Source organism: Scyliorhinus torazame, chromosome 30, assembly GCF_047496885.1.
Source record: "Scyliorhinus torazame isolate Kashiwa2021f chromosome 30, sScyTor2.1, whole genome shotgun sequence".
NCBI lineage: Eukaryota > Metazoa > Chordata > Chondrichthyes > Carcharhiniformes > Scyliorhinidae > Scyliorhinus > Scyliorhinus torazame.
The window spans coordinates 35,382,978-35,400,612 of record NC_092736.1 but is presented as its reverse complement, the minus strand read 5'-3'; the positions used below and the strand labels follow the sequence as shown (position 1 = coordinate 35,400,612).

The 17,635-nt window shown below is 45.9% G+C and overlaps 1 protein-coding gene across 1 annotated transcript in view; it reads left to right on the top strand.

The window, feature by feature from the left end:
- The window catches only part of dhx33 (DEAH (Asp-Glu-Ala-His) box polypeptide 33), a 159,539-nt gene that overhangs the window by 23,697 nt on the left and 118,207 nt on the right, over window positions 1-17,635 (top strand). Inside the window, 2 exon segments of the mRNA XM_072492603.1 lie at window positions 14,280-14,507; window positions 16,837-17,007. Of these exon segments, the coding sequence (XP_072348704.1) occupies window positions 14,280-14,507; window positions 16,837-17,007 (399 nt within the window).

The window sequence follows — 17,635 nt, the reverse complement described above, 5'->3', positions numbered from 1 at the left end:
AGCCCAAAAGTCAGTTTTTGCGGGAGCCGCCGAATGTGCGACTTAGCTCCGCATAGCCGCAACCGGAAGTCTCGAGAGGGAATCCTTTCGGCAGTGTTCGCTTCACCAATCTGCCCCAAAATGCCTGTGGAAACTCCTGAAAAAGGTCTACGAGTCCGTTCCAGACGGGAGCTGCCGAATGCGCAACCTACTCCTCCATGGCCGCCACCGGAAGCCTCGTCCCCACTTCTTCAGTGGCCTTGGTGAGATCTTTTCACAGTTGTTCCCTCTGCTGCGAGAATTAACCTTTGATAAAGGCCCTCAGGTCAGCTTGCAGCTTTAAGCTTGCCCTTCCCCCGCCTGCATGCTGGAAGAGGCCCTGTTTATCCTGTTGCAGCCAAACCGTTTACTGTTTCTGCTGGGTCTGGTAACCAAAAGACATAACATTCCTGGGGACACTGTCAGGGGAATGTTGCAGTCTTCTTGCCACACTGGGAAATGTCAAACAAATGCGTGGGGGCCCTGTAAAAGAGCCCAAAAGTCCGTTCCAAGCGGGAGCTACCGAATATGCGACCTAGCTCTGCATAGCCGCACCCGGAAGTCACTTAATGATCTGTTGAGCTGCTCGCAGAAAAATACTTTTCACTGTACCTCGGTACACGTGACAATAAACAAATCCAATCCAATCCAATTGACACCCCCACTCTTGGAAAAAGCTTGTTGCTATCCACCCTGTCCATACCTCTCATAATTTTGTAGACCTCAATCATGTCCCCCCTCGACCTCCGTCTTTCCAACGAAAACAATCCTAATCTACTCAACCTTTCTTCATAGCTAGCACCCTCCATACCAGGCAACATCCTGGTGAACCTCCTCTGCACCCTCTCTAAAGCACCCACATCCCTCTGGTAATGTGGCAACCAGAACTGCACGCAGTATTCCAAATGTGGCCAAACCAAAGTCTTATACAACTGTAACATGACCTGCCGACTCTTGTACTCAATGCCCCGTCCGATGAAGGCAAGCATGCTGTATTCCTTCGTGACCACTCTATCAACCTGCATTGCCACCTTCAAGGTACAATGGACCTGAACTCCCAGATCTCTCTGTACAGCAATTTCCCCCAGGACTCTTCCATTGACCGTATAGTCTGCTCCTGAATTAGATCTTCCAAAATGCATTACCTCTCATTTGCCTGGATTGAACTCCATCTGCCATTTCTCTGCCCAACTCTCCATAAGAACATAAGAACTAGGAGCAGGAGTAGGCCATCTGGCCCCTCGAGCCTGCTCCACCATTCAATGAGATCATGGCTGATCTTTTGTGGACTCAGCTCCACTTTCCGGCCCGAACACCATAACCCTTAATCCCTTTATTCTTCAAAAAACTATCTATCTTTATCTTAAAAACATTTAATGAAGGAGCCTCTACTGCTTCACTGGGCAAGGAATTCCATAGATTCACAACCCTTTGGGTGAAGAAGTTCCTCCTAAACTCAGTCCTAAATCTACTTCCCCTTATTTTGAGGCTATGCCCCCGAGTTCTGCTTTCACCCGCCAGTGGAAACAACCTGCCCGCATCTATCCTATCTATTCCCTTCATAATTTTATATGTTTCTATAAGATCCCCCCTCATCCTTCTAAATTCCAACGAGTACAGTCCCAGTCTACTCAACCTCTCCTCGTAATCCAACCCCTTCAGATCTGGGATTAACCTAGTGAATCTCCTCTGCACACCCTCCAGTGCCAGTACGTCCTTTCTCAAGTAAGGAGACCAAAACTGAACACTACTCCAGGTGTGGCCTCACTAACACCTTGTACAATTGCAGCAGAACCTCTCTAGTCTTAAACTCCATCCCTCTAGCAACGAAGGACAAAATTCCATTTGCCTTCTTAATCACCTGTTGCACCTGAAAACCAACTTTTTGCGACTCATGCACTAGCACACCCAGGTCTCTCTGCACAGCAGCATGTTTTAATATTTTATCATTTAAATAATCCCTTTTGCTGTTATTCCTACCAAAATGGATAACCTCACATTTGTTAACATTGTATTCCATCTGCCAGATCCTAGCTCATTCACTTAGCCTATCCAAATCCCTCTGCAGACTTCCAGTATCCTCTGCACTTTTTGCTTTACCACTTATCTTAGTGTCGTCTGCAAACTTGGACACATTGCCCTTGGTCCCCAACTCCAAATCATCTGTGTAAATTGTGAACAGTTGTGGGCCCAACACTGATCCCTGAGGGACACCACTAGCTACTGATTGCCAACCAGAGAAACACCCATTAATCCCCACTCTTTGCTTTCTATTAATTAACCAATCCTCTCCATGCTCCTACTTTCCCCTTAATGCCATGCATCTTTATCTTATGCAACAACCTTTTGTGTGGCACCTTGTCAAAGGCTCTCTGGAAATCCAGATATACCACATCCATTGGCTCCCCGTTATCTACCGCACTGTTAATGTCCTCTCAAAATTCCACTAAATTAGTTAGGCACGACCTGCCCTTTATGAACCCATGCTGCGTCTGTCCAATGGGACAATTTCCATCCAGATGCCTCTCTATTTCTTCCTTGATGATAGATTCCAGCATCTTCCCTACTACCGAAGTTAAGCTCACTGGCCTATAATTACCCGTTTTCTGCCTACCTCCTTTTTTAAACAGTGGTGTCACGTTTGCTAATTTCCAATCCGCCGGGACCACCCCAGAGTCCAGTGAATTTTGGTAAATTATCACTAGTGCATTTGCAATTTCCCTAGCCATCTCTTAGCACTCTGGGATGCATTCCATCAGGTCCAGGAGACTTGTCTACCTTTAGCCCCATTAGCTTGCCCATCACTACCTCCTTGGTAATAACATAGAACATAGAACAATACAGCGCAGTACAGGCCCTTCGGCCCACGATGTTGCACCGAAACAAAAGCCATCTAACCTACACTATGCCATTATCATCCATATGTTTATCCAATAAACTTTTAAATGCCCTCAATGTTGGCGAGTTCACTACTGTAGCAGGTAGGGCATTCCACGGCCTCACTACTCTTTGCGTAAAGAACCTACCTCTGACCTCTGTCCTATATCTATTACCCCTCAGTTTAAAGTTATGTCCCCTCGTGCCAGCCATATCCATCCGCGGGAGAAGGCTCTCACTGTCCACCCTATCCAACCCCCTGATCATTTTGTATGCCTCTATTAAGTCTCCTCTTAACCTTCTTCTCTCCAACAAAAACAACCTCAAGTCCGTCAGCCTTTCCTCATAAGATTTTCCCTCCATACCAGGCAACATCCTGGTAAATATCCTCTGCACCCGCTCCAAAGCTTCCACGTCCTTCCTATAATGCGGTGACCAGAACTGTACGCAATACTCCAAATGCGGCCGTACCAGAGTTCTGTACAGCTGCAACATGACCTCCCGACTCCGGAACTCAATCCCTCTACCAATAAAGGCCAACACTCCATAGGCCTTCTTCACAACCCTATCAACCTGGGTGGCAACTTTCAGGGATCTATGTACATGGACACCTAGATCCCTCTGCTCATCCACACTTTCAAGAACTTTACCATTAGCCAAATATTCCGCATTCCTGTTAATCCTTCCAAAGTGAATCACCTCACACTTCTCTACATTAAACTCCATTTGCCACCTCTCAGCCCAGCTCTGCAGCTTATCTATATCCCTCTGTAACCTGCTACATCCTTCCACACTATCGACAACACCACCGACTTTAGTATCGTCTGCAAATTTACTCACCCACCCTTCTGCGCCTTCCTCTAGGTCATTGATAAAAATGACAAACAGCAACGGCCCCAGAACAGATCCTTGTGGTACTCCACTTGTGACTGTACTCCATTCTGAACATTTCCCATCAACCACCACCCTCTGTCTTCTTTCAGCTAGCCAATTTCTGATCCACATCTCTAAATCACCCTCAATCCCCAGCCTCCGTATTTTTTGCAATAGCCTACCGTGGGGAACCTTATCAAACGCTTTGCTGAAATCCATATACACCACATCAACTGCTCTACCCTCGTCTACCTGTTCAGTCACCTTCTCAAAGAACTCAATAAGGTTTGTGAGGCATGACCTACCCTTCACAAAGCCATGCTGACTATCCCTGATCATATTATTCCTATCTAGATGATTATAAATCTTGTCCCTTATAATCCCCTCCAAGACTTTACCCACTACAGACGTGAGGCTCACCGGTCTATAGTTGCCGGGGTTGTCTCTACTCCCCTTTTTGAACAAAGGGACCACATTTGCTGTCCTCCAGTCCTCTGGCACTATTCCTGTAGCCAATGATGACATAAAAATCAAAGCCAAAGGTCCAGCAATCTCTTCCCTGGCCTCCCATAGAATCCTAGGATAAATCCCATCAGGTCCCGGGGACTTATCTATTTTCAGCCTGTCCAGAATTGCCAACACCTCTTCCCTACGTACCTCAATGCCATCTATTCTATTAGCCTGGGGCTCAGCATTCTCCTCCACAACATTATCTTTTTCCTGAGTGAATACTGACGAAAAATATTCATTTAGTATCTCGCCTATCTCTTCAGACTCCACACACAATTTCCCATCCGTGTCCTTGACTGGTCCTACTCTTTCCCTAGTCATTCGCTTATTCCTGACATACCTATAGAAAGCTTTTGGGTTTTCCTTGATCAATCTGGTGACCCTCCTCTGAACTGCCTCCAATGCCACCACATCCTTCCTCAAATAAGGAGCCAAAACTGGACACAATACTCCAGATGTGGTCTCACCAACACCCTATACAATTGCAACAACACTTCTCTACTTTTATACTCCAGTCCTTCTGCAATAAACGCTAACATTCCATTGGCCTTTTTAATAACAGGCTGTACCTGCGAACCAACTTTCTGTGATTCATGAACAAAGACGCCGAGATCCCTCTGGCCAGACGCATTTTGAATCTGTTTTTCATTCAGATACTAACTTGCCTTTCTGTTTTGGCCAAAATGGATAACCTCATTATCTACATTAAACTCCATCGGCCAAATTTTAGCCCAGTCCCCTAACCCATCTCCCCACACAGTTCGTGAACACCTTATTGTGTATACCCGGCATTGCTTCTGCCATTCCCATCTGCACTCCTCATTGGACATGGGATGTGGGTGTCACTGGCCCTCTTAATTACCTTTGCATATGTGATGAGCTGCCTTTTCGAGCTGCTGCAGTCTCTGTGGTGTAGGTACATCCACAGTGCTGTTTGGGAATGAATTCCAGGATATTGACGCAGTGACAATGAAGGAATGTATATTTCCCAGTCGGGGTGTGGAGTGGAACATCCAGGTGCCGGTGTTCCCATTTGTCTGCTCTCTTTGTATTTCCTGATCAGTGCTTTACAATTTTTTTTTCCTGGGATCCATTTTTGCCAACTTGCCGAAATGGGGGCCCACACCAGCCGAATATCGGGACACGCCACGTAAGCTTACCTTTAATGTGACAGGCGAGGCTGCTTGGTCCTCACAATCTCACTCCAATCCGGTTTCATGTCTTGTAGCTGTCCACCCAGCATTGTTTCATTTCCTGCCTCCAACCTTCTATTGAATTTCAGGCATTTTGGCCACCTCTTGTATCTGTTGCTGCCATTAAGGCAACTACTGCCAACTCACCTTGAACTTTGTTTTGTCTTAGAACATAGAACATAGATCATTACAGCGCAGTACAGGCCCTTCGGCCCTCAATGTTGCGCCGACCTGTGAAACCACTCTAAAACACTATTCCCTTATCGTCCAGAAGTCTATCGAATGACCATTTGAATGTCCTTAGTGTTGGCGAGTCCACTACTGTTGCAGGCAGGGCATTCCACGCCCTTACTACTCTCTGAGTAAAGAACCTACCTCTGACATCTGTCCTATATCTATCTCTCCTCAATTTAAAGCTATGTCCCCTCGTGCTAGACATCACCATCCGAGGAAAAAGACTCTCTTGTATTTATTCCAGTCTTGCTGCACAGTGGTTAGCACTGTGGTTTCACAGCTCCAGAGTCTCGGGTTCGATTCCGGCTTGGGTCACTGTCTGTGCGGAGTCTGCACGTTCACCCCGTGTCTGCGTGGGTTTGCTCTGGGTGCTCCGGTTTCCTCCCACGGTCCAAAGACGTGCTGTTAGGTGAATTGGGCATTCTGAATTCTCCCTCAGTGTACCTGTAATAAGTCTGCGGAGGCAGAAGTCCCGTCACCAGAATTCCTTTTATTTACAACCCCAACAGCTGAACAACCATGACCATTCAGTCTGCTGTCTGCACCGGGAGTGCAGAGGATCTGACACTCCCTGTTATGTACACAGAAAGGGGTTCCCTGATTGGGCCACTAATCAGGGAATTCGTATTCTAATTGGCCAATCTCAAAGGCCTGGCCGAAGTCATTACAGTACCCGAACAGGCGCAGGAATGTGGCAACTACAGTCTTTTCACAGTAACTTCATTTCAGTGTTAATGTAGCCCTACTTGTGACAATAAAGATTATCATCTCCACACACCTCGTTGTGCATATCCGGCATTCTCACCTGCCAGGGTGAGGCAAGGGTTTAAAAAAGTCATTGATGGGGTGTGGACATCGCTGTCCCTCTTCATTGCGATTTTCGATTGTAAGATTACTGATATGGAAGATGTTTTGGGATTTGGCCAGAGAGAGAGGGACAGCAAGCAGCTTTTCACATTCCAGCCACTTATTGGTGTTTCTGTTTCCAGATATTCCGATTGTCCTTGAGCCAATATTATGCTTTACTTCCTGATGTAACTAAAGTGCAGTCAGTTGCTCACTTCAGTCAATTCCTCCAATCTGTTCAGAATAAATCTTTCAGCGTCTGAAAGATGGAAACGGTGCCTTCACTGTCTCTGATAGTCAACATGCCGGAATGTGGCGACTAGGGGCTTTTCACAGTAACTTCATTTGAAGCCTACTTGTGACAATAAGCGAATTTCATTTCATTTCATATTTCATTGACCATTGCAAAACTCTTCTCAAGGCTCAAAGCTGGAGACTGTTTTCTGTGTTAATCCCATTCCATTTCACCCGCCCCCAAATGGCAAAATTTTACAGAACATTGGGCGCTCTTCCACCATGCCGAATGTCCAGGGATGTGGGAATTCAGTTAGGCAGAGAGCACTATGCATATGACCGGGGTCGTTCCTTTGACATTTTCCCCATATTCCTAGTGGAGGAACAGTAATTTAAACTTGGTTAGCTGTCCGAAATTCAGTGATGAACAGATTTCTGGCCCATTTCCCGAAGTATAGCCACCGCTTAACTTTGCAAATAGCTTAAAAATTGTAATGTGTAAGTGCCAGATTAGCTGTGGGGGTGTAGTACCTGTTGTTAGAAACAGCCTTGCATCGTAATAGCCCAGCAATGTCTTGGAGGAAACTTACAAAGTACTTTCAGGAGAACGGTGCAAAATGCTGTTTTCAAATGGTGTGAGCGCTGGAACCGCTTTGTCATAAGAACATAAGTTATTATCTCTGGGTTGTTACCCGTGCCACATGCTAGCGAGACGAGGAATAGGGAGAGAGAGAGAGGAGTTGAACACGTGGCTACAGGGATGGTGCAGGAGGGAGAGTTTCAGATTCCTGGATAATTGGGGCTCATTCTGGGGTAGGTGGGACCTCTACAAACGGGATGGTCTACACCTGGACCAGAGGGGTACCAATATCCTGGGGGGGAAAATTTGCTAATGCTCTTTGGGAGGGTTTAAACTAGTTCAGCAGGGGATTGGGAACCTGAATTGTAGCTCCAGTATACAGGAAGTTGAGAGTAGTGAGGTCATGAGTAAGGTTTCAAAGTTGCAAGAGTGTACCGGCAGGCAGGAAGGTGGTTTAAAGTGTGTCTTCTTCAATGCCAGGAGCATCTGGAATAAGGTGGGTGAACTTGCGGCATGGGTTGGTACCTGGGACTTCGATGTTGTGGTCATTTTGGAGACATGGATAGAGCAGGGACAGGAATGGTTGTTGTAGGTTCCGGGGTTTAGATATTTCAGTAAGCTCGGGGATTGTTAGTCAAGAACAGTATTACGGTGGCAGAAAGGACGTTTGATGAGGACTCGTCTGCTGAGGTAGTATGGGCTGAGGTTAGAAACTGGAAAGGAGAGGTCACCCTGTTAGGGGTATTGTATAGGCCTCCGAAAAGTTCCAGAGATGTAGAGGAAAGGATTGCAAAGATGATTCTGGATAGGAGCAAAAGCAACAGGATAGTTGTTATGGGGGACTTTACCTTTCCAAATATTGACTGGAAACGCTATAGTTCGAGTACTTTAGATGGGTCTGTTTTTGTCCAATGTGTGCAGGAGGGTTTCCTGACACAGTATGTAGATAGGCCAACGAGTGGCGAGGCCATATTGGGTTTGGTACTGGGTAATGAACCAGGACAGGTGTTAGATTTGGAGGTAGGTGAGCACTTTGGTGATAGTGACCACAATTTGATTACGTTTACTTTAGTGATGGAAAGGGATAGGTATGTATCGCAGGGCAAGAGTTATATCTGGGGGAAAGGCAATTATGATGCGATGGGGCATGACTTAGGGTGCATCGGATGGAGAGGAAAATTTCAGGGGATGGGCACAATGGAAATGTGGTGCTTGTTCAAGGAACAGCTACTGCGTGTCCTTGATAAGTATGTACCTGTCAGGCAGGGAGGAAGTGGTCGAGCGAAGGAACCGTGTTTTACTAAAGCAGTCGAAACACTTGTCAAGAGGAAGAAGGAGGCTTATGTAAAGATGAAATGAAATGAAAATCGCTTATTGTCACAAGTAGGCTTCAAATGAAGTTACTGTGAAAAGGCCCTAGTCGCCACATTCCGGCGCCTGTTCGGGGAGGCTGGTACGGGAATTGAGTTAGCTAGGAAGGACCTAAAGAGAGAGCTAAGAAGAGCCTGGAGGGGACATGAGACGGCTTTGGCAGGTAGGATCAAGGATAACCCTAAAGCTTTCTATAGATATGTCAGGAATAAAAGAATGACTAGGGTAAGAGTAGGGCCAGTCAAGGACAATAGTGGGAAGTTGTGCGTGGAATCAGGGGAGAGAGGAGAGGTGCTAAATGAATATTTTTTGTCAGTATTCACACAGGAAAAAGACAATGTTGTCGAGGAGAATACTGAGATTCAGGCTACTTGACTAGAAGTGCTTGAGGTTCATAAGGAGGCGCTGTTAACAATTCTGGAAAGTGTGAAAATAGATAAGTCCCCTGGGCTGGATGGAATTTATCCTAGGATTCTCTGGGAAGCTAGGGAGGAGATTGCTGAGCCTTTGGCTTTCATCTTTAAGTCATCTTTGTCTACAGGAATAGTGGCAGAAGACTGGAAGATAACAAATGTTGTCCCCTTGTTCAAGAAGGGGAGTAGAGACAACCCCAGTAACTATAGACCAGTGAGCCTTACTTCTGTTGTGGGCAAAGTCTTGGAAAGGTTTATAAGAGATAGGAAGTGTAATCATCTGGAAAGGAATAATTTGATTAGAGATAGTCAACACGGTTTTGTGAAGGGTAGGTCGTGCCTCACAAACCTTATTGAGTTCTTTGAGAAGGTGACCAAACAGGTGGATGAGGGTAAAGCAGTTGATGTGGTGTATATGGAGTTCAGTAAAGCGTTTGATAAGGTTCCCCACGGTAGGCTACTGCAGAAAATACGGAAGCATGGGATTCAGGGAGATTTAGCAGTTTGGATCAGAAATTGGCTAGCTGGAAGAAGAGGAAGGGTGGTGGTTGATGGGAAATGTTCAGACTGGAGTCCAGCTACTAGTGGTGCACCACAAGGATCTATTTTGGGGCCACTGCTGTTTGTCATTTTTAAAAATTACCTGGATGAGGGCGTAGAAGGATGGGTGAGTAAATTTGCAGATGACACCAAAGTCGGTGGAGTTGTGGACAGTGACATGTTACAAGTTACAGAAGGACATAGATAAGCTGCAGCGCTGGGCATATCTATGTCCTTCTGGTGGCAAATGGAGTTTAATGCAGAAAAGCGTGAGGTGATTCATTTTGTAAGGCGTATGGTGTGTTAGCTTTTATTGGTAGAGAGATTGAGTTTCGGAGCCATGAGGTCATGCAGCTGTACAAAACTCTGGTGCGGCCGCATTTGGAGTATTGCGTGCAATTCTGGTCGCCGCATTATAGGAAGAATGTGGAAGCATTTGAAAGGGTACAGAGGAGATTTACCAGAATGTTGCCTGGTATGGAGGGAAGATCTTATGAGGAAAGGCTGATGGACTTGAGGCTGTTTTCATTAGAGAGAAGAAGGTTAAGAGGTGACTTAATTGAGGCATACAAGATGGTCAGAGGATTTGATAGGGTGGACAGTGAGAGCCTTTTTCCTCGGATGGTGATGTCTAGCACGAGGGGACATAGCTTTAAATTGAGGGGAGATAGATATAAGACAGATGTCAGAGGTAGGTTCTTTACTCAGAGTAGTAAGGGCGTGGAATGCCCTGCCTGCAACAGTAGTGGACTCACCAACACTAAGGGCAGTTAAATGGTCATTGGATAGACATGGACGACAAGGGAATAGTGTAGATGGGCTTTAGAGTGGTTTCACAGGTCGGCGCATCATTGAGGGCCGAAGGGCCTGTACTGCGCTGTTATGTTCTATAAGAACTAGGAGCAGGAGTCGGCCATCTGGCCCCTCGAGCCTGCTCCACCATTCAATGAGATCATGGCTGATCCTTTGTGGACTCAGCTCCACTTTCCGGCCCGAACACCATAACCCTTAATCCCTTTATTCTTCAAAAAACTATCTATCTTTATCTTAAAAACATTGAATGAAGGAGCCTCAACTGCTTCACTGGGCAAGGAATTCCATAGATAAATGATATCTGCCAGGCAAATGCTGGCGGAAGTAATGCTTGTTCTCTCAGGAATGAAGTGCAGGAGGGTAAGATATCCCATTACCAAGAATACAAAATCAATCAGTTGCAAAGCTATTTCTGACTGTAGCGAGAACATTGTGAGCCTTCTGACACCCTCCCATGACCCACCTGTGGGTCGCAACCTGCACTTTGGAAAACCCTATTCTAGTTGGAAGTGGTGTTTGGAAGGTGCTGTCTGTCGAACCTTGGTGAGTTCATGCAGCCATCTTGTATACACGGCTGCCACTGTTTGTTGGTTGGGGAGGGGGAAGTATCTGTGGATGTTTTCAGAGATCGAATAGGGGCAGGACCTACTCAGTTAATGGTAGGGAGTTATGGAACAAAGTGACCTAGGAGTACAGGTTCAAAGCTCCTTGAAGGTGGAGTCGCAGGTGGACAGGGTGCTGAAGGCAGCATTCAGCATGCTAAGTTTTATTGGTGTGAATATTGAATACAGGAGTTGGGACGTCTTGCTGAAGTTGGACAGACATTGGTACGGCCACACTTGGAATACTGTGTGCAGTTCTGGTCACCCTAATTTAGAAAGGATATTATTAAACTAGAAAGAATGCAGAAATTATTTACTAGGATGCTAACGGGACTTTGATGGCTTGAGTTACAAGGAGAGGCTGGATAGGCTGGGACTTTAAGAAAAAGAAAAAAAAATTGTGAGCACTAATTAATTTTTTACAATTAAGGGGCAATTTAGTGTGGCCAATCCATCTACCCTGCACATCTTTGTGTTGTGGGACGAAACCCACGCAAACACTGGGAGGATGTTTGGACTCCACACGGACAGTGACCCAGAGTCAGGATCGAACCTGAGACCATGAGACAGCAGTGCTAACCACTGCGCCACCGTGCTGCCCAGACTGAGACTTTTTACCCTGGTGTGCAGGAGGCTTAGGAGTGATCTTATAGAGGTCTATAAAATAATGAGGCCCACAGGGGCAATTTGTTCACATACAAGGTGGAGAGTGTCTGCAACGAGCTGCCAGAGGCAGTAGTGGAGATGGGTACAATTTTGTCTTTTGAAAAGCATTTAGACAGTAATATGGGAAAGCAGTGTATAGAGGGGTGTGGGCCAATTACGGGCAATTGGGACTAGCTCAGTGGTTAAAAACTGGGCGGCATGGACAGGTTGGGTCGAAGGGCCTGTTTCCAAAACATCTCTGACTCAAAAGCTGCTTTGTCCTGGATGGTGTTGAGTTTCTTGAGTGTTGGAGCTGCACTCGTCCAGGTAAGTGGAGAGTATTCCATCACACTCTTTACTTGTGCCTACAGACGATGGGCAGGATTTGGGGGGTCAGGAGGTGAGTTGCTTGCCATAGGATTCCTAGCCTTTGACCTGCCCTGGTAGCCACAGTATTAATGTGGCTGGGTCCAGTTCAGTTTCTGATCAATGGTAACCCCCGGGATGTTGATTGTGGGGAATTCAGTGATCAAGGGGCGATGGTTAGATCTGTTGTTGGAGATGGTCGTTGCCTGACACTTGTGTGGTGTGAATGTAACTTGCCACTTGTCAGTCCAAGCCTGTATATTGTCCAGGTCTTGCTGCATTTGGACATGGACTGCTTCATTATCCGCGAATGGTGCGGAACATTGTGCAGTCATCCGCAAACATTCCCACTTCTGACCTTATGATGGAAGGGAGGTCATTGATGAAGCAGCTGAAGATGGTTGGGGCCTAGGACACTACCCTGAGGAACTCCTGCAGTGATGATCTGGAGTTGAGATGATTGACCTCCAACCACCACAACCATCTTCCTTTGTGCCGGGTATGACTCCAACCAGCGGAGAGTTTCCCCCTGATTCCCATTGACTCCAGTTTAGCTCGGGCTCCTTGATGCCATACATGGTCAAATAGTGCCTTGATGTCAAGGGCAGTCACACTCACCTCACCTCTGGCATTCAGTCCATGTTTGAACCAAGAATGTAATGAGATCAGGAGTTGAGTGACCCTGACGGAACTCAAACTAAGTGTCTGTGAGCAGGTTATTGCTGAGCAAGTGCCGTTTGATGGCACTTTAAACCTGTGCACTCTGAGAGAGTGGCAAAGATCTCCCCATTTGGTTTTAAGCCCCCAGACTGTGAGGAGGACTTGGCAGAGTCAGCAGGGCTGGCTGTACCCTCAGTGTTTATGGTGTCTGTCATGCTGGATGGTGGCTTGCTCGGCCATTTCAGAGGGTGCAGTTTCAGTGTTGAACTCTGATTTGATAATCAGCTGACTGTGCGCTGGCAGCCATCATTAATTGGACGTGACAAATCCCTTTACTCTGCATCGGAATATGTAAATGCATTTTGGGGGTGAGTGGGTGTGATATTCATGTACCAGGTATTCCCAGAGTACTTAATTTGAAAACTAAAGACAGTCCAGGGCTCTGTTTCTACCTCCAGAGTTTCTATTTTCATTTCAGAAACTTTATATTTGCAGCTTGCTTTGAATTCTTTCCTCTGCCTGTGTGCATTTCCCTTTGTGTGGGTCTATATGGCCACAGTATTTAAAGAGAGTCTTTGCATGGTAAAGCATTCCAGGGTGCTCACAGGAGGGTTAGCAAACCAAATTGTACAGCCAAGCATAGAGGTGATGGACAAAGATGGTAGGATTTCAGGATCATCTTGAAGGACAAGAGGGTGGGGAGAATTTCCGAGTTTGGAGTCTGTGCAGCTGGAAACAGCTGGCAGAGGCGGAGTGATTAAACTCTGACCTGAAAAGGCCTGAATGAGGAGCAGAGAAATCTCCCAAGAATTCAAGTCATTTACTGCACACAGGCCCTTCAGCCCATCACATGGGTTTGTGGAGTTCACATCACAGAGTAAGACAGTGCAGAAGAGGCCCTTCAGCCCAGAATCTGCAGCAATGTATGATAAACACCTGATCTACATAGATTTTACATAGAATTTACAGTGCAGAAGGAGGCCATTCGGCCCCCTGAGTCTACACCGGCTCTTGGAAAGAGCACCCTACCCAAACTCCACCCAACACCAAGGGCAATTTTGGACACTAAGGGCAATTTATCACGGCCAATCCACCTACCCTGCACATCTTTGGACTGTGGAAGGAAACCGGAGCACCCGGAGGAAACCCACGCAGACACGGGGAGAACGTGCAGACTCCACACAGACAGTGACCCAAGCCAGGAATCGAACCTGGGACCCCGGAGCTGTGAAGCAACTGTGCTAACCACTCTGCTACTGTGCTGCCCCATCAAAGATGGGGAGGAATAATATGGAGGGATTTAAACTTCAAATGTTAAGTCTTAAGATTTTATGTATTGCATTATTTGTTTGTATGTCTCCCTTTCTCCAACCTTATGCACATGAAACATCTCTGCTGTCCACAGATGCTGATTTACTTGTTTTGCGTTCTGAACATGTTCTGTTTGCTTTCTGGATTATCCTGTTTCCAGTTTGCTCATGTCGCCTCTAAATCTCTGCCTCAGATTGGATACACTGTGCGGTTTGAAGATGTCACCTCTGACAGGAGTAAAATCAAGTTTTTAACCGATGGGATGCTGCTTCGAGAGGCAATCAGAGACCCGCTCCTTCGCAGGTACACAGTTGTGATTTTGGATGAGGCCCATGAAAGAACTGTCCACACAGATGTTCTCTTTGGCATTGTGAAAGCTGCACAGAGAAAACGAAAGGAACTCAATAAGTTGCCACTGAAGGTAAGAGGTTGGTCATCGGGACTAGCTGCAAAATTCTGGAAAACTGAAGTTGTGTATTGAAAACTGGAGAGTAGAGCGGCACGGTGGCACAGTGGTTAGCACTGCTGCCTCACGGAGCCAAGTACCCAGGTTCTATCCTGGCCCCGGGTCACTGTCCATGTGGAGTTTGCATATTCTTCCGTGTCTGCGTGGGTCTCACCCCCACAACCCAAAAATATGTGCAGGGTTGGTCACGTTAAATTGCCCCTTGGAAATAAAGAAGAATTGGATACTCTTTTTATTTAAAAAAAATATATGTAATTTTTTATTCAAAAAGAAGAGACCTGGAGAGTAGGTATAATTAGGTATTTTCCCAAATGGCAGGTTGTGACGAGTGGGGTACATACAGGGATGATTTAGATGAGGGAACAAAATGTAACATCTCCAAATTTGCACATGACACAAACATCCTCGCTTCTCCTTGCTAACCAAGCTAAACCTTCTCTCGGGTCTGGACTTGAACTTGCACCTTTCTCCAGTTTCTCATGATCAAGCCAGTTCAAAAAAATCCACTCCACTGTCCTCAGGAAGTATTGCTAATCTCCAACCTATCTTGTCCTCGAAAGTGTCTCCTCCCAAATCTGTGACCTTGTTTCCTGCAAATCCACATTGAAACCTCTGTTGTTAGGTTTCGGCCTCTGCTGCATCATTAAAACTGTCCACAAAACACCCTCTGTGACGTTACTATCCCTGTACATTCTCAACATCGCTGCACCACCTCTGCTTTTCTGCAGACTTTATCATGGGATACCACAGCCTCATCTTCCTACATTTCTCTACCATTGTCTAGCTCAGTGGGACTGCCACACCTTCCAATCTAGTATCCAGAGAATCTCCAGCAACAACTTCTCTTCCCATTCCCATTTCCTTGGGGGCCCTTCGCTTCCTGACTTTCATCCTGTCCTTTGGCACCATCTGCAAACATGACTTTTACTTTCACAAGTTTGTGCGTGACATGTAACTCTCTCTTGATGTGCTGTCAGACTGCTTGTTTGAAATCTATTCAGGCAATCAGGAACAGAAGTCAGCAATTCAGCCTTTCGAGCATGCTCTGCCTTTTCATCAGATGATGACTGACCTCTTCCTGGCACGGTAACGCAGTGGTTAGCACTGCTGCCTCACAGCGCCGAGGACCCGGGTTCTGGGTCACTGTCAGTGTGGAGTTTGCACATTCTCCCCGTGTCTGCGTGGGTCTCGCCCCTACAACCGAAAGATATGCAGGGTAGGTCAATTGGCCACGCTAAATTTATCCTTCTTTGGAAAAAAAAATTGGGTACTCTAAATTGATTTTTAAAAAATGAAATCTCGTCTTCAGTAGGTGACAACTTCCTCCTCTTTAACTTTGTAGAGTGACACGTGAGAATCCCTTTTTAGAAAATGTGTTTTGTCAAATGGCTGCAGTGATGTCATTGTGGGTGGAGCTGGAATGTGATTCTGCTTTTTACATTCGTTTTGAGCTGGAAGCTCTTTTTGGCTCTGTGGTTCAGTTGGAGAGCTGCATTCAAACCAAGCAGATGTATACTGGTCTCTCTCCATGTTAAACAAGGTGTTTAGATCGCTTAATAATTTAAAAGTGTTCTGTTCTCTGTACAGAATACAAACCTGCTCTCTTTGTTAAAAAAGTGTTTTGGCTTATGGATGTTGTTAGGAAAGTTACTAAGGGTTACCTATAGAATACTGTATCTTTTTGGGGGGTTATCAGTGTTGATAAGATGTTTACTGTGGGTTTACAAAATGTTAACAGGATTCATAGAATAAACATTGTTTGTTTTAAAAATACTTTAGATCTCAGTTGCATCACACCTGTAAAGTGGGCCCTTGTGCTCCCCATAACCAAAATCTATTAACAGTTGTGGGTCAGGTGAACACCATGATATATTTTGGTGTTCTCTAAACCCTGGCCCATAACAATAGCATTGACATGGAGTAAACACCTGACCCAACTGGTTTTTGCCAAATCATTTCTATAATTGATCTTCTATTTAGGCTGTCTTGTTCTGGTGTCGGCCGCAAGTGAAAATTGTTTCTCTGCATAGACTCCCCAAGCCCATTGGCCAGTGTCATGTACAGTGTAACGTGGATTCCCTGCACTGTGCACGAATTTCTGCATAACCTGACTGGAAAATTGTCCCATAATTGTTCCATAAGGGGCAGCTTTTCTCATTGGGTTACAGATTACCGTTACCTTAACTTGTCTGACTGGAGTGCAGTTGTCACCCCTTCTTTATTGGCACAATGGTCCCCCTGTCGTCAGAACAGTTTGAATGATTCTTTCTCTTCTTTTTGAAAGGTAATTGTCATGTCTGCCACGATGGACGTGGACCTCTTCTCTCGGTACTTTAACGGAGCACCCGTTTTGTATCTTGAAGGGAGGCAACATTCCATTCAGATCTTTTACACAAAGAAACCTCAAAGTGACTACCTCCATGCTTCTCTAGTCTCAGTCTTTCAGATCCACCAGGTGAGTGTATATCGTCAGTCACCTGTTGCTGTTTCATTCTGAACATTGAGTTAGATTTTGTCTGAATTGAGTGCTTTTGATTTGTCAATACAAAGTGCAAGTTTAAAAGATGTAGAAAAATCCATTTTTAAATATTGATCTCTCAACGGGTGTGCACTCACCGTCCATCAACCTCACTTTCTGTTACTTTTGTGTCACCGTCTGCAATTCAATGCGACAAGTCTCTCAATCCAGGTACACACCAAGGGTTATTAGACGTGACTTGGGGGGGATAAGGTGGAGAAGTAGGCTGCAAGTGTTGGGCACACTGGATAAGTGGGGCTTGTTCAAGGATCAGCTACTGCGTGTTCTTGATAAGTATGTACCGGTCAGACAGGGAGGAAGGCGTCGAGCGAGGGAACCGTGGTTTACCAAGGAAGTGGAATCTCTTGTTAAGAGGAAGAAGGAGGCCTATGTGAAGATGAGGTGTGAAGTTTCAGTTGGGGCGATGGATAGTTACAAGGTAGCGAGGAAGGATCTAAAGAGAGAGCTTAGATGAGCAAGGAGGGGACATGAGAAGTATTTGGCAGGAAGGATCAAGGAAAACCCAAAAGCTTTCTATAGGTATGTCAGGAATAAGCGAATGACT